This window comes from Athene cunicularia (genome assembly GCF_003259725.1).
Source record: "Athene cunicularia isolate RWA chromosome 2 unlocalized genomic scaffold, athCun1 chr2_part1, whole genome shotgun sequence".
NCBI lineage: Eukaryota > Metazoa > Chordata > Aves > Strigiformes > Strigidae > Athene > Athene cunicularia.
The window spans coordinates 130,488,412-130,511,385 of record NW_020799095.1 but is presented as its reverse complement, the minus strand read 5'-3'; the positions used below and the strand labels follow the sequence as shown (position 1 = coordinate 130,511,385).

The 22,974-nt window shown below is 36.5% G+C and overlaps 1 protein-coding gene across 1 annotated transcript in view; it reads right to left on the bottom strand.

Annotated features, from left to right (window-relative positions):
* VPS13B (vacuolar protein sorting 13 homolog B) overlaps positions 1-22,974 on the bottom strand; it is a 477,299-nt gene that overhangs the window by 368,416 nt on the left and 85,909 nt on the right. The window contains 1 exon segment of the mRNA XM_026841594.1: positions 6,365-6,549. Coding sequence (XP_026697395.1) covers positions 6,365-6,549 — 185 coding nt within the window.

The window sequence follows — 22,974 nt, the reverse complement described above, 5'->3', positions numbered from 1 at the left end:
ATGAATGTCAAAACTGGCCACGTTATTTGGAATGGAGATTAAATGCCAATATGTTGCAAGGAAGTGATTAGAGTTTAACAACCTGCATTACCACTAAACTTCGAAATGTTGGGCTTTTGCTGGGTTTTGTGTTTTGGGGTTTGGTGGCAGGGGAGCAAGTAAGAGGAAAAAAGTAGTTTTTAAAACAGGGGTATTAGAAAGGCAAGTCACTTATTTCAGTCTTTTTCCTAAGTGGTTAAAAGAACTATGCAGCAGCTCCACAACCCTTTTTTATATGTACACCTGGGAAGAATACTGAATCCTGTTACTTTCCTCAGTGCTACCCTGATGTGGTTTAGACCAGATGTTTAAATGTTACAGTATGTACATTTTCTTCTCTTCTTCCAAGGCAAAAGCAAAATAAGAGGAATATTTGACTTCACTCCACAAGAGACCTATTTAATAGTTTGGCGGTTATGTAAGTAAAGGTAGCTTGGCTAAGTCAATGTTGACGACATACAGAACGACATGATCCTAATGAGTTGGAAAATATTGGCTCTCATGAGATTCAACCAGATGCTACTGCGCTGAGAAAGCTACTGTATTATTGAATTTCATTTTTATGAGGTAAAATTTATTATTCAACCATTAAGGTATCCCACATGAAATCTTGCATAAAATAGTTTTACAGTTACTTTCTGGAAAGTAGATTTTATTTTAACTTTAAGACATCATTTACATGAGGGATTCAAATGCCTATTTGATCACCTTCAATAGAGAAATGTAAGGTCTGCAAGCAATTTTCCCAAAAATACCAGATTAATGGAACCGAACTGTCAACAAAATAATGAACTACCTGAATAGGACAAGGAAAAAGTGGTAGCAAGTTCCAGTTTTCCAGAGTAAACTAAAGCCATGTGTGACTGTGTATATGTTTTCTTGGCAGGCTGAAATGGTTAGAAACTGAGTGCTTCAGGTACCTACTAACAAATAATGAAAAAATACACAGTAAAATTACTCCATAGGATTAATTATGCTCAACCTTTAAAAGATTTTAAATGGCACTATTTTTCCAAAATTTTGGTATTTTGTACACTTTTCTTAAAGGAATGTATATTAATAATTGCAAAATAATTTTAATAACATCAATATATGTACTTGAAAAAATGTAAAAAGCATGATGCAATTCAGATTCATGTTTGTATCCACATTTATAGTGGATGAAATGCAAAATCAGGATGTTTCACAAGCATGTGCAAGCATAAGAACTAACATAATTATTTAACTGACATGTAACATACTATTTGTACTAAAAAGATTATAAAATAACATCAAAACACAAACATAAAATTCCAAGGAGCAACACGTAAGTTGAAGACTGCTTCTGTTCTTTTTTTATTTTAAATGTAATGCATTATCAGAAAGCTAATAATCCCTTTTTCTTGACCCATGAAAAAGAGCAAACAGTTGTTTGCAGCTGTTTTATTCATCCATTTCTTACTTTGCATTTTGTCACCCTTTATTCCCATCTACTATTTTTACAGTTCTATTCTTTCTGTTCTTGCACAACTCCTATGTTAGGCAGTATGAATCTTTCTTGTACCTTTTAATGGTAAAGCCTATTCACTCAAATAATGTTTCATTGTTTAAATTTATCTAATTTTTTTTCATTGCCTTGGCTTCTCTGAACCCTAAAAATACCACTTGGCCTTTGAAAAGAACCTCCGCCAAGTAGGCATTTAAAACTACGGATTTCAAAAGTGCTAAGGTGTCACTTAGCACTAAGGTGTCACAATGAAGGGAGTTAAGGTGCTTTCAAAAATCCCATTAAGCCATTACCTGTATCTTTAAATTTAAAATTAGTTATAATTAAAAATCTGCTCTTAGCAGAATTAAAGTCTCAAGCTAAGGAAGGCATAATATTTAAACATATTTACAATAAATATCTAGTGTAAAAACCATATATCCTTCTTGAAATACTCATTTTACCTGTCCTCCACAAGAACTTCTGACAAGTTCTCTAACTCAGGTAGTCACAGCACTGTGTACATCTTTTACTGGTAGTTTTAAGATAACAGGTCTGTGTGAAATACACAAATTTTCAGCAGCATTTCATTCTTAAATTCTGGCAGAAACCAAACACACACAACTTGCTTTTTTTTCAGACAGCTTGGACAAGTTAATCAAAAAAGAAACTCTTGGACTTTCTGACAAAGACAGCAAGTCTAAACCAACAAACTATTAAATACCTGAGGAAAGTGGTTTTCTCCTAGTATAAAAAGGTTTCTGGAGAGCAGGAGGAGGAAGGTAGGAGGGGGGACAGAGTGCTTATCTTCAAGCAATTTTTCCTTCTTGGTATTCCATTAATCTACTCCCAAGAAGAATTTGAGCAGGAAAGAGCTTGAAAGTTTGTTCTGAATCTCTATACCACCTTCAACCTAAATTAGTTTTGAAGAAAGTTTAGGAGCAGAAAAACATTTCAGATTAAACCATAGGACAGAACCCCAGATACTAGCTATGAATTCTGTTTCTATGTCTGTGGAAATAACACAGTGCAGAGCTCCCTTTATAAACCACATCCTAAGAAGTTACCCAGCAGCCAGGTTCCCAAAGTGGCCTTCATACCTCGTGAGACCTCCACAGTATGTCAGTGGGCAGTAGTGATGTGGAGTTCCCTGATGTTCACTCCTCCTGTAACTCACATATCAGTATTTGCCTTCCTATTAAATTCTGGCTTTCTTAACTTTTACTGTTTTTCTACTTTAACTCTTTCTACCTGTTTCTCCGTGCTTTGTCTTCCTCTGCATCTCTCTTCCCTTTTTATAAGTTGATCATATTTCTCCCTTTTTCTTTCCTCCCCATTTTTTCTTTTGTTTTTTTCTCCCTAATTCATTTATTCTTCCTTCCCACATCATGTCTTAGCCCATATTGTAAGCACAGTTTCAGCAATGCAGTTTTAAAACTGGAAGACATTGCTATGTTGGAAAAAGCATACAACTAGAGACAATAATTCCTGCTAAAAAATATCTATGGTGAGAGGATACAAAGCCTTGTGGTATCACTTTTAAGTTCAAGTAATATTGAATCAATGTTAGGGAGGCACATCACTCACAAAAAGCACCTGGCGTAAAGCCTCAATAAAGACATAAGGAGCTCAGCAACAACTGTTTCAGCCCAATAACTCTCTTCAATCAGCACACAAGAAGCGGTAATACAGAAACAGGCAGTTGGGAAAGATCACAGAATTATCTAGGCTGGAAAAGACCTTGAAGATCATCCAGTCCAACCACTAACCTAACACTGACAGTTCCCAACTACACCAGATCCCTCAGCGCTATGTCAACCCGACTCTTAAACACCTCCAGGGATGGGGACTCCACAACCTCCCTGGGCAGCCCATTCCAACCCCTAACAACCCGTTCTGGAAAGAAATGCTTCCTTGTATCCAGTCTAAACCTTCCCTGGTGCAATTTGAGGCCATTCCCTCTTGTCCTGTTGCTTTCTACTAAGCTAAAGAGACTCATCTCCAGCTCTCTGCAACCTCCTTTCAGGCAGCTGTAGAGGGCGATGAGGTCTCCCCTCAGCCTCCTCTTCTCCAGACTAAACACCCCCAGTTCCCTCAGCCGCTCCCCGTATGACCTGTGCTCCAGACCCTGCACCAGCTCCGTTGCCCTTCTCTGGACACGCTCGAGTCATTCAATGTCCTTTTTGTAGTGAGGGGCCCAAAACTGAACACAGGAATCGAGGGGCGGCCTCACCAGTGCCAAGTACAGGGGTCAGATCCCTTCCCTGTCCCTGCTGGCCACGCTAGTGCTGACACAAGCCAGGATGCCATTGGCCTCTTGGCCACCTGGGCACACTGCTGGCTCCTGTTCAGCCGGCTGTCAATCAACCCCCCCAGGTCCCTCTCTGACTGGCAGCTCTCCAGCCACTCCTCCCCAAGCCTGTAGCGCTGCTGGGGGTTGTTGTGGCCCAAGGGCAGCCCCTGGCATTTGGCCTTGGTGAAACTCCTCCAGTTGGCCTCAGCCCCTCGCTCCAGCCTGTCCAGGTCTCTCTGCAGAGCCTCCCTACCCTCGAGCAGATCAACACTCCCACCCAACTGGGTGTCATCTGCAAACTGACTGAGGGTGCACTTGATCCCCTCATCCAGATCATCAATAAAGATGTTAAACAGGAGTGGCCCCAAAACCCAGCCCTGGGGGACACCACTCGTGACTGGCCGCCAACTGGATTTAACTCCATTCACCACAACTCTTTGGGCCCGGCCATCCAGCCAGTTTTTGACCCAGCAAAGCGTGTGCCCATCCAAGCCTCGAGCAGCCAGTTTTGCCAGGAGAATGCTGTGGGAAATGGTGTCAAAGGTCTTACTAAAATCAAGGTAAAACAACATCCACAGCCTTTCCCTCATCCAACAAGCAGGTCACCCTGTCATAGAAGGAGATCAGGTTTGTCAGGCAGGACCTGCCTTTCATAAACCCATGCTGACTGAGCCTGATCATCTGGCTGTCCCGCATGTGTTGTGTGATGGTACTTAGGATGAGCTGCTCCATCAGCTCATCAGAACCCAAATCAAGTACTCCCAAGAAACATTCATCAGCTGTTGTTTTATGGTGGAGAAAGTAAGCTGAATGTAAGTATAAGAGCATCAGTGATTAACAGATGTGCCTTGTTTACTGAAAAGTTCCTTATTGACCTCATTATCCTCATAGTTACTTCACTAAAAAAAATGAAAAAGGCAAAATACAAAAAAAAAGCTGAAATTCCAAATATCCTGTGTAATTACAGTCTTTTTTTTTTTCTTAGAAGCTTACACACATACATGTTACTGTTAAAGTATGCAGAATCTTACACTAAAGGAGTAAAAAGATTATTTTCAACAACGCATGATACTAAATTTTACACAAAGCTATTCCAACAAAAGATAGTAGACTTAAAGAATCAAACAAGCAAAGACTTAGGACAAAAGGGTAGACAGAAATCATTTCATAGCCCTGAACTCAAAGCTGCCTTCACCTAGTTAAGGTAACGTACAACTACAGAAGTATAAAATTTAACAGGTCAGACGTTAAGCCACAATGAAGAGAAGATCACAACAAGTGTACTACACTGTTCATTTATTTTATTTTAAGTACTCTAAATGTGTGCTCCAGATTTCTATTCTGCATAGATACTGTCAGCACACTGGTATGACATTTCATTGAACTGAAGGACAGAAAATGTTTAATGATACAACAGGTTAGTTCAGATTTGTGTAAACCCTAAAACCCTATGAAATGATCAAATGACTGTATTTTCATATTTCTGGGGTGTGGATTGTAAACCTGCTACCTTCAGAAGTACCAGTACTTGAAAATAAAACCTCACAGTCTCATCCTTAGGTGACCCACAGAGAATCAAGGGATTAAGAGAATCAATGACTTTTATGAAAGAAGGAAAAACTAAGCATTTAAAAGTTAATGAAACTTAGACACTGAAAATACAACAGTTCTCTTGCACCACCAGATCAACACAGACAACTTTAAAAAAATCAACAGGACTGAAAAAGGAAAAAAAGACTGAGAAAAACAGGACTGATAAAGACTTCCAGTGGTAGTCTAAGCTACCATTCTGCTTCAAGCCATGATTTACTACATCTGAATCATTCTCCAAGACTGGTAATGATGGAGGTTCCAAAAGATCTCAATTATTCTTGTTACCTATTTATTCACAACAGATAAACAATAATGGGTTTAAATGATAGTGGGTCTAAATTATTCTAGCATGCATAGAAATATGAAGAAAAAGTATATTATCTTCTTCTGGGTGACCTTTATGCACTTGAAGACTGTGGCCTCCTCTGTAAACTGGTCAAAATCCTTAATTTGCTCCCAAAAATCTATGGGTGTTTTACAAAAGGATGACAGGTAATCAACTTCATTATTTACATCATCATCATCACTGAGACCTGTATATCTTCAGCAGTTTCCCAACAGTTAAGTAACATTTATTTATGAAACTGAATGAGAAACATTTACAAACCTGTGAAAAAATTCATTAATAAAGCTCTTAATAGTCCAGCTTCACCTCAGAATGATCTTAAATTATAACACTGCACCATATAAGGTAGCATGGGTAGATGTTTCAGATGAGGGAAGCATGGAAAAGTTATCCTATATGGGAAAATGAAATGCATCCAGAAATTGGTGCCAAGGAGTGAAGCTTGGTGGCTTAGCTTACATCCTGGATCTTAAGCATAAGCTATAAATACCCATATACACACAAAAAACATTCTGTCTGTTAACTACTATAAGTAAAAAAAAACTGTACTTGAAGGCTATAGATACATGCACATGAACTAGCAGTGCTCTGGACCATAACAACTTAACCAAAAGCATCACATATTTACCTGAAGCTTGGAAAACCTCATTCAATAATGCTTCATTTACTGCTACTGAACTGACATTTCCAACAGGACGAAACCAGCTCTGATAAATAGTTTGAAGCAGAAGGGTTTGAGCTCTAGTTGCTTGAACTGTCAAATTAGGTAACTCAAATATGCATTCTGTTAGTGGGACATGAGCTCGCTTGGTCCTGTTTAAAAGAGAAAGAAAAAAAGAAAAGAAAATCATTACTTTGGTACATAAAAATAACAATGTAAAAACTTAAGTCACAGAATACCAGACTATAAGGCCGCTAGTTTGTAAGGTTAGTTAGACCTGTTAAATTTCTTCTTGTAAGAGCTGATTCTACTTATACTGGATTTCACCCTAAATGGGGCTTTCATTAACTTTACAGATCCCTCCAAAACATGAGGAAAAAAAACCCCAACATTCTAATCTCATCTCTTAGGTTTAAAATATTTAATAAAAGCAATTCCAAGTGCTCCCACCAAAATAAGAGCTACTCAAAAAATTATGCCGTTATTAAAAATATGGAAGAAATATGTTCAAAAATTGAATTTTATGAAAAACTTGTATTTAAAAGCTTACAGTGAATCACTAAATAAGACCTGTCCAGTGATCAAAAAACCCCAAACATACAGACAATATCCATACAACAAAATACAAGCAAAGAACCCCATATTCTGTATTTTTCTTCATATTCCATATTTGGGTAACAGAGAGCTCTTTAAGTGATTCTAGTATTTTTCAATGCTTTTTATAATTGGGGAGTAGGAACAGCCAGGGATTGGCATTGGAAGGGTAGTGCAACGTAAAGGACATTCTGTTTGAAAATATATTATTCTGTGACAATATAGTCCGTTATCAAGTAGGCAGCACAATTATAGCAAAGTCAGTAACTTACTTTTTCTTCCTAATATGTACTTGAAATTAAGCAACAGATTATTTGCTACATTCAACAAAAACTGCAAATGTTCTTTAATATTCTCATTTTGAAGCCTTTTCCTGCAGCATATTTACAACATTATTATTCTTGCCCTAATCACCTCCTGCTCCACCACTGAAATGTACTTTTTGTACTGTTTAGCATTATTTTCTCTAATGTCCCCAAAATATAATCACTGATGCACAGATTAACTCATTCTCATTCTGAAGAATCTACTCCATTAGAAAACTTTAGGGACAAGCTTAAAGCCACATGAAAATTAACAATATTAGGTTAATGTTCCATTTGGAATTGGAATCTCAAATGGCGGAAAGCTGCTGAAGCTGTTCACACAATCCCTTAACCCAGGCAAAAAGCATCCTTTGCCAAAATGTTTGAGGGACTGAAAACGTGAAGACATTCCCTTGCAGACACTGAATGGCTCTTTAGATCAGCAAATTTAAAACCTTCCAAGGAACTATGTAACAAGCAGTCACAGTACACTGCATCTCCTATGTGGCTCAACAAGAAATTGCTTGCATCTATGTGACCTACCATACACCGGATCAATACTAGCAGTAGGCTCTGAAGGACGCTCCATGAATTCAGAAACAGGCTATTCCTGATGCTTAAATTCTAAAATCTGTAGCAGCATGAACTGACACAAAATTCTGGCAATAAGAAGTAGACTTCCTTGCACATTCTGCACCTGATTGGGAGCATGGCCCTCCAGAAAACTGAATTAAAAAGCACATGATCACTTCCTCAGACTCACTCTCATTATCATCTAGATGAAGAAGCAGAATAGCAAAATATTCTGCTTCTAACACTTTTGGCCCATAAACTGCAGATAGAGCCTGCGTGACAATACAAAACCTGGTTTGGAAACAAGCATTCCAAAGATCAGAAGACAAGTATTATCAACTGCCATGCTGATACGGTGGTACAGCCAAAGGTTATATTATCACTTCAGTTTTGGACTTGCACATAACAAGCATTCACCTTAAGTCACAAACAGATCTCATCCCTCAATTCCTTGTCAACACCAGGGAACAGCTAACTGAAAACCATTTTCCCTGGAACAAGAGGAATTAGTCTTATCAAGTGTTAGATACCTACAGTGTAAACAAACATCCATATCTCAGATGGCTGTACAGACCCTTTTAAGGTAAAAGGAAAGAAAACAGCACTTACATATGTAACAGAGCCATTCATTCTAGATCTGAGGATTAAATGAACTGCTTTCTGCAGGTCACTATTTCTGCCCACTGCCTATAAAGGAAAATTATGATAATCATCTCATCTGTGGATGTCTACACCACAGATCAAAGTTTCATAGATAAAACCCATCCACAAAAGCCAGTTACATTGCTCCTCACTAAAAATAAAAACAAGGGAATAAAAGAAAAAAAAAAACGATTCCTAACAAGACACTCATAAAAGATTCTCAGAAAATGGATGTAACTACAGATGGAGTACGAAGAACAAAAAGCCCAGATGTTGTAGCCTTCTGTAATAGTAATCAGTACTCTCTAGACCAAGGTTTTTCAACCTCATAAAGCTTGGAATTAGGACTACCTTCCTCAAAAATGTTGAGAAGAAGGGGGAGGAACACAGCAACAAGACTGCCTCTGAGTTGCAATGCATTTGAAGCTAATGACACAACTGTGCTGCCAGCTTCAAATGCCATTTGCAGAAAAGACACAGGTGAAGGAAAAACATTTCATGATTATATGCGAGAACTCAGCTTTAAGTCTGGTAGTAAAAATTTCCTTCAGAATGGGAAAAAAAAAAAAAAGCGCAGTCTACTGTTTGTATCAGTCTTTGAAATTTGGACTTACCATATTTTGGATTGGTACAGCCTCTGTTGCTAAGAAAATAAATTCATTAGAAGCCTTTTCAGAAAAGATCTTGTATTACTTTCATTTCTTTGTTTTCAGGGTTTTTTTAATAGCAGTTACTGACACCAAACAGTGAGTTAGAACAATAAAAAATACATTTGTCCTGTTTGGGAGAACTAAGCATCTCCTACTTGCCTTTTCTGCTGACAGACATGTAAAGATCATTCTAGAGTACATGAGCAGACCACATGCCAACCTCACTGCCTGAAATCACTACTCTATTAACTGCAGCACAGTAGGTCAAAGGGATAAAAAATATCAGCACAAAACTCCTGAAGCTCTTCCTGTCTCTCAGTTTGAAGTTCAAACACACCACACACCTTTCCTGAAAATGTTCTTCTCCAAAAAAGTAAAAATACCACATCTGGCTATCTGAGAAAAGAATGCATCCAAACACATTTGAAATCTGTTGATGCAAGAAAACCATTTATAAAAACATTCTCATCTACACTTCAAGAAATAAGATAGTTAGAAAATTAAAAATAATTTAAGGAGACGCAAAAGCTGAAAATAATATCAGTATTAAGTCAGGCAAATAGGGAAAGATGCTGCCTGTTTAAAAAAAAAAAAAAAAAACCACCCACACAAAACCAACCAAAAAAACCCCCACCCACTTTGACTGAGATAGACAGCCAAAAGGAACTAACAGTCTGGACCATTTCTACTACACAACACGCACAAGATGACACATGAAGATCACTCCATTATGTATACATTTAGATAAAACATATCTCCCATTTCAGCTCCTCAGATACACAAATATTCCTACATATAAAAGTACATATATGCATTCAGTCATTAGAAGAAAAGCTCTGGGTTCCTCAATAAGCACAAGAGGAGACTGCAACACTGTGACCCTTTTCTAATGCTGATTCCAAATTAGAATTTGAACTTGCTTTCCCAGAATTTCCTAGAGTGTAAATCCAACCTCTGTAATTTATCAATTTAAGCAGAACAGGTGTGCATAAAGAAGTATATAAGGTGATTCTGTACCTATGAAAATCCATCCCTGTAAAACAAAATGCTATATACACAATAAACAAAAAAAATACTTTAAAACTCGAGATTAAACAGGCAGGACAAACCATTTACTTTCATGCAGAACTGAAGTTGGAAAACTAGATATTCAGATTAGCAAAGCTCTTGTGGGTATTAAATGAAATGTAATGCATGTTTTTACCAATCAGAATGTTTGCTAGTATTCCCTTTTTTTATGCCACGTATTGTGATCTTTTATTATCTCATTGAAGAAATGCACTGTAACATTTTTTCCTTTCTGTTATTTTTCCTTTTGTTATCCTTTCAGGTAACAGATTTTCTATTTTTCCCTCTTATTTCTGAATAGTATTTTGCAGGATTAAAACTAAGTATTTCAGAAACAAATATCAATATTTCAAAAGATGGGCTCTCTAATGTAAAATTTGGAAAGAAGAAAGAAAGTAGAAAACTTTTTTCAGTAAAATTCTGGACACCCATGACTTCACAATAATCCCATCTAAAATAACAATCTGTATTAACAAATCTATGTACTTTAGCAGGGGTATGTGAAGAGCTGTGACAATCACAGCACACAATGTGACAGTGGAAAAGATTTTGTTTTACAAGTTTGACTATTCATTTAATATATATTACAGCTACTGTACTGAACTCAGCTGAATTTAAAACTTAAAAGTTTCACATAAAATAGTCCCTTATGGGTAGTAACAGTGCATGAAACATTTTTTAACAATATGCAAATTCTACACTTACTGTACTTTAACAATCCCATAGAAATGAAGTCTACTGGTCCTTTACAGATAATTTTGGAGGAATGGGAAGTTGAAGAAAATAAATCCTTTTTAATAGAAAAAAAAAATCAAGGCAGAGGGAAGTATTGTACCATGTGTGTAGCAAATGTTGCTTAAAGGAAATTTTAACTAGACCTGGCTAGTGATGAAAGTACATTTATAATTCAGGATTTATTATAATAGTTTTGAAACACAAATAATGCATTTAAAAGAACTTAAAATACAAGTTTGCTACCAAACTGCACCTGTTAATACAGAAAATCCATCATTAGTAAGGTACTGAGCTATATTTAACCAAGTTTTATGACCCAAGAGATATATTCGAGCAATAAGTGAAAATACAAGTACAAATATTTTTTTCAGTAAACCAAGTCAGATCTGTGTTTCTATACTGTATCATTAAATTTGTATTAAGCAAGTGACTTCATATCAAAACTCATCACCATATTAAAATAGTTATGGCACATAGTTGGAGTCTAAAACCACTATTAAAACTGCACTTTAAAGCTGTAACAACAATAGAAATAATTATTTCTCAAATCTTTGCATTCAAGAGTTAAGATGCAGTTCTGAACATATGTTCATTTAACTGAACAGGTTAAAAATCTACCAATTCAAACACTCTTCTCTAGGGGAAAATAAATCCTAATGTAACTAGCAGGATAGGCTACTCATTAAAGCTGAACTTGGACAAGTTCCAGAATAAATTTAAGGAAATATGAACAAGTAAGTCTTGCTGTGTAGTGGCATAGAGTGAAAATGAATCTGTCCTAATTAAATGATTTCTAAATACACTTTGGTTGTACCCAGTTTGCTGACAAACTGTAATACAGACTTGCTGAAATATTTGGATAAATCTGGCATACCATTAAAGAAAATAGTTTTCTTCACTGTTTTTGAATGAAAACATGAATTGGTCCTTATTATACGCTGCGCATAGGCACCAGTATAACCAATTCATGTAAGTTCACAGGTCTGCTATGAAATATTTTCAGTTTGTAGACTTTAGGAACAGCAACTCATTCTTTTAAAATCAACACCTCACAGTGATTGAAAGAATATAGTGGTGAACAGCTGGGTCCAAAAGTTTATATAGAGTCCCCAAATGCAAAGCTGGAACTTGCAAAATGTTTCCAAAAATTTAATTTTTGTTATTACTCATATCCTGTACAGTAAAATACGATTAGTTCATTTTTTCCAAAATAACAAAACCAGTAACCTGCTACTAGAACCCAGCAACTGTGCCTTGGAAGAACGTGAATGTAATTTAAATGCCTAAATAATTTAAGTCATCATTTGCACACATTTCTCTTTGGCAAACAGAAAATGTATGCTGGTTTTATATCTGACATGAACAAAGGCTTCCATCTACATACCTACAAGTCCATATTTCTACTTAAACTGATCTTTCATATCAGCTTAAAGAAAATTACAATTTTGATCCTTTTACATTTAAGCAACTGTTTTTTGGTAAAGGAAACAATGTCTAGCTACTTAATGACAAATATCAAAACTCCGAAGGAAGCATACAGGGAGAAGAATAAAGGGAGAGGAAATGAACCAACACAGTCTTGGACTTATTTTTTTTAGATGCAAGACTGAAGTCACTATACTCACAGTAAAACTCGGTCATATCACATGTCTGCATACATTAACACAATTTTCAGTCTTTAGACAGCAAAGTTATTTGTGCTAGAAGACCAAGTTAACTATTACCAAAAGTAATAATTAAACCCACTTTGGAACAACTAATTCCAAAAACATCTCCAAGACTCATGTCTTCAAAACCTCTTCTGTTCTTCTACAGGCTTCACTAAAGGCTGCCTGACATCTTATGTGATCTCTTACACAGGTGAATTATCAGCAGCTGCAGCTACCTCTCCTAATCATACTATTTATTACAAGAGAGAATACAATGAACTTCAAGATTCACCAACTTCTTTCTTTTTCTGATGAATAACAAAAAATAAATTTTTCTTTCTGAAAATTCTAGATATGGGATTAGAAGGGAACAATACAATCATTTCAAAACTGCTTTCTGTACAGCATTTTTTTAACATCAGTTCTGGAATTGAAATTGTCAATAATGAAAAATGCTTGTAAAGTGTTAATTCATATGTGAACTTCAGAAAAAAAACACAGATTTCCTTGAAACAATTGTGAAAACAAAACAATGCAAAGTACAAGCTTCAATATGTCTTAGAAAATGAGCAGAGATTATCCATTCACAGTTCACAGAATCGTCTAAGTTGGATAATACCTTGCGGATCATCTAGTCCAACCATTAGATCATCTAGTCCAACCATTAATCCTCAGCACAGTGTGTTTTAATAGAATAAAATTTAGTTTATACAAAAAGGCAAAAATAAATGTATTATTATATGAACAAAAATAATTAATAAAAATCAAACAAATATCTAAAAGGAAGAAACCTTGAAAATAAAAAAATCCCTTTGAACCAAAGAATACAAGACTGGACACACATGCTATAGGAGTTCTAAACTTGGATTGTTTTTAAGATCATTTAATTTGTTTTGTTACATCTGGACTTTAAAAGTTATCATTAGCTTAAAAATTATGAATGTTACATGCAAATAATAATACTAGTTTGTGAAGCAACAAGAAAGTGAGAAGCAGTAACCTCAGTGGGACAGTTACTGTAACTTTATCTGCTGTGAGACACCAAGAGAAAAATGTCCAAGGCTGCAAGAAAAAAAAAAAGACCTAGAATATGAGGGTAGGAAAGCCTTAGTTTCCCTCACCTTGAATCCACCAGCTGAGTCTTTCCACCCACTGGATTAACTTTAAGAAAGAGGGCAAGAAAGCAGTGTATCTCCATTTCCAGTTAAGTCATTGCTTATGTGCCTCAAAATGCAACACGCAAGCTAAAAATCTGTTGATACCAATAAGGATATCCCAACAGGGGACTGGGTTTTCAGTCTTATTTTTGGACACATGATATACAAGGTGGCTGCTAAAACTGTAATGCAGGAACATGTCAAACCTACAGCTGCATTAGATAAACATATTCAGGATGTTTAGATCAAATTCAGGTTACTGGCTTTGGAAAAGCTCATCAATAGGACAGAAGCTAGGGATCTGAACTCCCATCACATTGCAAGTGGACCAGGTCAGTCACTAATTGCTATTTCTTCCTTTGAAAAAAAATGCCTTTTCTATTCACTAGTTAATACTTGTCTCCAGAACTATTAAAGTGATATAAGCAATCTACAAAACAATAAAAGTGCAAGTTCCCTGCTCTGAGGAGATTATAATATGAACCCTCAGCCTTCTTCATGTCCTTAATACATATGGTTAGCTTTACACACATCATCAACTAACTGAATCTTACGCATAATTTTCTACTTTTGAAGAACTGCATCTTCAGAACTCCACAAAGTGTGAGAGGGGGATCAGAGCACAAGGGATAAGAAACTCTTCTCATGGAATGCCAATTCAGAACATTTTTTCCTACTTACACTTTAAACATCTATTCTTTCTTTACTTCTGCAAAATGGTCTGTAACTTTTTTATTCTGATCTAGGAATCTTATCATCATAGACTGTGGATATTAGTGGAAACAAGGGAAGGGATATGGCATTTAGCTGCATTATATCCGACAAGATTCAAATATAAGGACCATGAGAAAAATTGGTATTCATTACAGAGACCAAAAATCAAAACATTAAACAAAAAACCAAAACAAAACAAACAAACAAACAAAAAACCAACAAAAAAACACAAAAAAAACCCACACAGAAAAGTCTGGAAAGAAGCAAGGACTTTCTATAGGGAACAACTGGCTTGACGAAGGTAATGCAGAGGGAATCATACCAGAAGCAGAACACTTTTACATCTACTATTTGAGTTGTGCCTTGTATCTTTTCAGGAGAACTAGCTCCTACTCATAAAAGCAGCAATGGTAAATTATAGTTTCCTAGGGGTGGGGGAATAAGTTGGACCTTGGAGATGCTGTAACTAAACAGCTGCAGATGACCAAGACCACCAAAACCACCAGAGGTAACCAGGTAAAAGTTACTAGTGGCCATAAACCTCCAAAAATCAAAGATCTGTGTTTATTAAAACAAAGAAAGTGTAACCTTTTTTTTTTATTTGTAAATCCAGTATCAGTGCTTTGGATACCACAGTATAATACAATCTCAGTAGCCCCAGAGGTGAAACAGGGTTTGGGAAACTACCTTCCCACAAAGCAGCCTGCTTTACTGTCCAAAGAAGCAATCTCATCCTCTCCCTTTTCCTCTCCTCCTTCCCCCTTCACACTCCGAGAAGTAGCAGAAACAGCCATTAAATCAATCCTCCAAATCTGCCACACTAAGCCATTTGTTTGTCATTAGCAGGTAAAACAGGGAGCCAGGAGGGCGCAGAAACATGCTGGTGCTCAGTGAAGAAAACTGCACTGACAAACACAGTCATCTGCTAAACACAATGCTAAAAAACAGGAATAGGACACGAAGGCTGCTGCCATTCAGCAAGGAGATCCATGCTTAACCTGGTGTTAGCAGGGGAGCAAGTGTCATGACTGTGGCAGCCCTGAGAACAGAAACTACTTGCATCATCCCTTCATGCTGTCAAAAGTAAGAGCAGCAACTTTCAAAAACTGCCCCTTCAATCTGATGGAAATTTACACAGTCAATTCAGCAGCTAATAATACTGTCATTTACAAGATATTTTTGTAGGATATAGGATATGATTTTGTAGGATAGAATTTTGTTGAGTTACTAGGAGCACAAATAAGGATTTTTTTGATATAGATCTCTATCCAATATAATCTTTCAGAAATTCACTCAAATAACCTTTGTTATTCCCAGCAGAGCTGCAAAATTTGGCATCTTAAATCCTAATAACGTTTATTTCAAAATGTGCAATATATCATTTCTTAGTCTATTCTATTCTATTAATGATTTCAAATTTCAAACCGTCTTCCTACCCCAAATTTGAAAATTACATATACATTATTTACAATAAAACAGCCCAGCCTATGGGCACTATCTATGGCAAGGACCTTTCCATTTGCCAGAGACAGCACAGCTGACCAGCCATGACCCTATCCTGCAGAAGGAAAAACTTGAGCTGTATCTTATGCAGAGGAAAAGTTGCTATCCCTGAAGTCTGACCCTTCTCCAAACAAAATGGATGTGAGGAGCTCTCAAGAATGCAGATATGGTGATCAGAGGCTTTGTTTTCTTCTCATCTGAAGACATCTCCTAAAGTACAAGTCCTGCAAGCTAGGAACAGCAGTTTGAGAGAGTTAACTAAGACTGAAGACAGGAAGATAGCTCCTCTTTCTCAGGAGCAAGGAAGAGGAACTGCTTCGAGCAGGAACAGTCACCAGGACAGATCCACAGACTTTGCTGTCTCACAAAAAGCTAAGCAACTTGTGGAACATTCTCCCAACACTTGCAGAAATGGCAATACCAAAAGTGATGGTAGACAACAGTGATGTTTAAGACGGGAAGAGGCACAGGAAGGCCCACAGAATTATCTTCCTATCATGGGTTTCAAATGGTAAGAGGACAAAGAAAAAAAAACAACAGAGTGGGATTAATAAATTTGGGATTATAGCAGGAGGATGGAGAACAGACACAACAGAAAAAGAAACAAGAGACCACAAAGGAAAAGAAGCATCTTCAGAGTATTTCAAATAAAATGCTTGGAAGATGGGGAGAAGAAAGAAAAAAGAAATTCAAAGCACATACAAAGAGAACAAACTGTACAACTGAATCGTCTTTGAAAGTGCTTGAAAACTGAAAACAGAGGAAAAGTTAAATTATATTTAGAGCATTAAGAGGAAGATGGTTGTGAAATGAAATGCTGACAATAGGAGCAGAAAGAAAATACATCCAATCCATACATGCAGTAATACACACACCCCCTTTTCTGCCCTCCCTTGCAGATTTATCAGGTGTACCACTTCTGAATAGCCTTAACTCACCTCTAAGTACTCCCATGAAAACTGTGTGAAACAAAATAAAAGTGATCAAATGTACATAAATTTGCCTAATTGTTCTTTTTCTTGAAGATTAACAGTTGCAATGCTGTTAGAAGACGGATCACAACTTACTGAAAAAAGCACAAAACTCCCATTTTGTTTCCTCTATGAAAATTTCAAAGATCTTCAGAACTAACAGTTTCAAATTCCTTGCTAAAGATTCAACATCTGTATCCAACCCCAACTTCAAGCAAACACGAACAATGATCTAAAGAAGAAACTTTGTCCAAAAAGGTGAGTTGGTTAGGATTTAGGATCTTCTATCATAAACAGATAAAATATACTGGTGGAAAAAAAATCACATTTACAGTGTGAGAAAAAAGTTTGTAAGAAATTCTGGCAAATTTTTTATAGCTATGACCATAAAGGTCAGAGACGTAAGTACACATCTGCATTAGCTAAAACAATATTTGAACTAAAACATTGCACTGAATGAAGATGGCACAAACAGAAAGTACACAAGACAAAAAGAAACAAAGCCATATCGCTGTTTTCAGAGGCGACTATGGAATTCCATTAAATCCAGAAAGGTAAAGAAAAGCACCTAACTCCACTCTTTCTTGCCTGAAAATACCCCAAAAGCCAATTCTATTACCCTGCAAGATAGAATTTACAGCATCAAAAGGAAGTTGCTACAAGAGGGGAAGGGTGTTTTGTTTTTTCCATTATCAGAACAGCCTTTAATATAGCAAAGCATGGACCAAGGGTATCATCAACAGCAAGGACGGGAATCGACAAGGTGTGCAGGTGTGTTCACATGTGTACACTGCATAACAGCAAAAAGAGTATAGGCTGCTAAAATTATTATATTGTGGCCTCACTAATTAGCAACCTCAAAAGATTTTTAAAGGCTATCAGAAGCTATTTAAAGCAAAACATTGCATCTCAGTAAATGCATAATACTTTTTATTTCAAAGACTAGAATTATTGTTAAATCTAAATTTACCGTATTAAATACTGACTCTGGCATTGACTTTACATCATTTTTTCCTCAAAAATAATACAAACTTTGAGAGAGATTATATGGATATAAGTTTTGATGTGTTCAGTTTTGGTCTATTCACTGAGAGTCTCATTACATCTATTTCATTACTTAAAATCTCCACAAACCCTAGTGAGTCTTCAAGACCATCAAAATTATCACATACACACATACTAAAGCAAAGATACTGTCATTAAAACATAATGTCAGAAAAACATTTTCTTGCTGAAATATATGTACACAGCTAAATCCAAATTGTATGGAAAATAAAATTAGATTATAACAAATACATGTACTTTCAGAGCAAGAGACTAAGTCAGGGACAGCATTAAAACAATTCCATTTCCCCTTCTTTTAAAAATTTAAAATATAAAAATCAGATTCTTAATTCTGTCATTCTACATGTATATGCATATTTCTTGACTATCGAAGGAACATTCTAATCATGCTTACCAAATTTCCTTCTATTCAATTGTTCATTTTAGAATCAGTCATTAAACTCAAAGGAAAAGCTAGTTAAACATCAAAGAAAACTAATTAAACATTTATTTTAAAATCCTGTAGGCTTTTGTTTAAAAAAACTTACATGTTATAATGGATAAAAATTCTGATTGAAAAATGAATGCACAATTTTTGTATTACTCTCAACCAATATAATCCTTTGAAATTCTTATATCAATATCAGAAGCACCTGCAACAGATATAACTTTTTCCAAATCTGTTCTGATAAACAGATTTTATTCTCACAGTTTACTGTTTAAGAGCATCATTCCACATGAGCCTGACTTCAGTTGTTCTCTTGTTCAAATTGGCCTCTAACCTTCTCATCCAAAACATGTCATACTAAAAAATTCTAGTCCAGAAACTGGGAGCCGATGTCTTTCAGAAGATTAAAACCTAATGAATGCCTACTGGAGGTCCAAACATCAGTGTGTGTGCAATACAGTACCTGTTCCTCAGTATCTACAGCTGACAGGTTACGTCAACTTATTTTAAAAGGCACTGCTAAAGAAATAATAAGATTTTAAAAATACAAAGCTAGAAACAACTAGGACAAAAGTGCTTAAGAAAAAATGGTGAGGATGTTCCCTTGTACACAAACAATATACAAACACTTCGCCTACTACCAAAGACAGACCCAGATTTATGGCAATGACTATTCCCTTAGAAAAGAAAAGGCACATCTGGGTCCCAGTGAGAACAAGCATGAGGAGAATACTGGAAACAGGACAGTATGCTTCTCCTACCTAGAGATGAACACAAGTATAGTAAAACTGCTAAGGTATTATGGATAGCTGAATAGGTGAACATGGCTTTATATTTGGTTTATTTGTTGCTCCAAGTGAAGATAAATACAGCTTTTTTTTTTTTTTTTTAATAAAATTTGTTAGTCACCATTTATCATGGTTATCAAATTCCACTGAGTGTCCCATTCACATGCTTGTAAAAATAAGTGCATAATTTAAGACTATAGAATTTCTGGTACCTCACTTTTCAGGTGAAATGACACCTACTGCTGGAGAGTGATGCTCTGCAGTCAAAGAAGGATACGCTAAAGCTTGTTCAGCAGCATAACAGTGCTCCATAAGCATAATAAAGGTAACCATAAGAAGGTAAACAAAATCAGCAATTTTATACAGCTTATTCAAGAAGCCTTTAAACATACAGCTTCTGTGGAGGAGGATTATCTGGTACACAAGATGAATGATACAATTTCAGAAACATAATTCTGTAGGGAACTAGAACTCAATGCATGAAAGATAACCTAATTTTTTTTCAAGTTATTGTATTTAACAATTACAATTTTTTTGAAACAGTGCTATCAATCCTACCAACTTCCATGGCATTTTCTTAATAAGAAGTTACAATGAAAAAAAGTGAAGGTAAGAGAGCAACTGCAACACTGAAGTACACTCCTTCAAAACCCTACGTAACAACCAACATTTCAATGGGGCTGGCTAGCAGGCTAGCACATTTGACCTCCATGCCCTTCCTATTCAGGGCACAAGTTTCAAGCAGGTAATGTCCTTATTTGCCAACTAAGGAAGGCCAAGTGCAGGCTCCAGTAACGGTCTGTGGCTGTATAAACTTTTTACCTGTTAGCTTGCTCCCTGGCAGCTGCCTGACTATATCCTTCTTAGCTTTATCTTTTTTCTCCTTTGGGATTGGAATGGAAAGCTACAGGAACTTAACCACAAGACACTACCAGGCCTCAGGGCCACAGACTGGTTTCTGGAATGTTTTATTTAGTAGTATAGATGCTAACTCAGAGAGTGCATTTCTCTTTGTGATTCACAGATTCACTTAAAGGGGCAAAAAAAGGCACAAAATTGCAGGCAAAATTCTGGGGAAATAATGGACAAACACTGTGTATGCTAAGAATTGCCAGCAGTAGATCTTTCTGGCTAGGGTTTACATGTGTAAAGCCTCATAACTGAGAATATCACTTACCAATCCTAACCAGGTATTTTCCACAGATTGTGTTAACACTGAGTAAGAGAAACAGAACTTCCAAATACATCCAGTACAAAAGGAATATGTATAGGGATTCAAGTTTTCTTTAGTATTTATGCTGCATAAAAGAACCAGATTTAAGTCAGTAAGTTTTTCATACCTTTCACCAGTGTCAAGTAAAGCAAAATGCAGCTTTAACCCTGAAAACCCTACACATTCTGAAATAAATACCATTTGCTTGTTTCTAGTACAAATGCCAGCAAATACTGATGGCAACAGTTACAACCAGGATAAAGTAGTCACCATGTGCAATCACTTTCCCTGGACAGATCTAAGTTAATAAGCTTAATTTACTTTCACTGAAGAGCCTTGACAATTAATTAGTCTAAATAACTACACTGGAAACACTACAGATGACCACACTTTACTGTCAACTCTGCTGAATTTCCTCTTCATGGACAATACTAAAAAATACAACTGCTTCCAATTTACATTGATTAAAAGTGCACTTTTAACAGATTCGCTGAATGCTGCCTGCCACATCTGCTGAGAAGCAGTAACATTAGATCTGGACTTGATTTAGAATAAAAAAAATTAAACTAGAAGTTTCCAACTGAAGTTAATTTATAGTCACACTAATCAAGCTGCAAGTCATGTACTCAGAATGCAAAACCCCTCCTGGACAGAGGGTTGTTCTTGGTAACCGACAGCTCCTTCCAGAAGACTGAAGTTGAAAAGTGCCCCAAAACATTCATGTTGAAACTTGGTATGTTAATATTGCTGCAGATTAGAAAATGTTCCACACAAGTCCCTTAAGCATCTTCATCTTTCTACACAAGCATGGCCTACTTTAACTTTTACAGTGAAAGATATGTTAAATTGTGTTATCAATGAAAAAACATTCTCCTGTTAAAACAAAGTGTTAAATCACCCTATATTACTGTTCACAATTTGCTATCATCATACTGATATACCTACTCCTCAAACACAAAGATGTACAGCAAACCAAACTTCTGAAAGTGTCAAATTCACTGCTCACAAAGCCATCATGAAAACAGCTACCAATAAATTAAAAAAATAAGAATAATCTGGTTGAGTATTATGCTCTTTGATGCATATTCTAGGTGATGGCAGAGAAGTACACAATGCTGAAGCAATCCAGCATACTCCCTAGACTGTTCATATCTGAGGCAGTTCTACGCAACCACCTCTGCAGAACCCAAGAGAATGACTGTTTCTGTCTACTTTTGGATAGCCATATCACTGGCAGATCTCAATAGTTCAAACAGGTTTTTACACATGCTAGCTCTAATTCACATGATGCTGATGTGGCTGAAACTCTCCTGTCCCATACACTGACGGCATCTGTTCAGGCATGCAATCTCAGATCTTTTCTGTTTTGAAGGATGCCCTGAATTTTCATCTGGCAGTTCTATACAATTACTGACATAACTAATAGTCACAACTGAATGCTACAAAATGAGTTTCATGTGTTTTCAACCTGTTTCTGCTTCTGACCCAGGAAACAAGCATGCCCCTCAACTGCCCATGTGAAACACAATACACACCCAATCTAAATTGACATTACTCTTGATTTACTGTGACTAGTCAATAAAACAGGCTGCCAAAATCAAGACTCAAGTGTCAATTTATTGGAAAACTTCCTAGATTTATGATCTACTGTTCAGTCTGTGGATATCTGGCTCTGTGTTTCCTGCCAGCAGGGTCCACTTGCCTGTTACTAGCACAACTGCACTGAACTGCATGATGGCTATGTCTCATGACTCTCAAGCTCACAAATCTACTGTGACTTCCAGTTCTACACGGCATTACTCCACTGGACATGCCCTGCAAAGATGTTTCAATCTAAAAAGTAACAGACAGATTACCTGATCCCCTATTATATACTACTGTCATCACAGTACCTTGCTGGTAAAGGCCATCAGCAGGAGCTAATTTCCTTGCTAAAGAACTTCTCACTGTGCAAGAAGCTGTATCTTTATCTACCACACTGCTCATAGACCAACATGAACTGCTCTCTCTGATCAATTCATTGCACACATTTTGTACACAGGATTTCCATGATGACCCATAAAGCAGACATGACCAGGTGCACATCCCAACCCATACTGGAGCTTATAATGACCTCACTGGATTATGTAAGGAGTCTAACAATGAATTCTATCAGTAAGAATACCACTGTATGACATACCATTGCACGCATTTGATTAAGAGAGGGATGTTTGCCTTGTAAGACATACATGATGGAAGAAAATGGAAGTAAAGCTGTATAAAAATACAAACACCTTTACAGTTACATGTTTGAGCAGAAACCTGAACAGTAATAACAAGGTCTTTAGAATCCTCAGATTTTGTAATGTTAATATTAAATTTAGAAATTTAAAAAGTTAAACTAAATTATGTGTACAAAACAACCATTTGGCAACCACAGGGTGACAAAGCCAAAATAAAAAGTAGGAAGTCAGGCTAGAAAACACAAAATGCTGATGCTCAGGCTGCTGGCAAAGTGTATTTCTCAATTATTGTTGTATAATA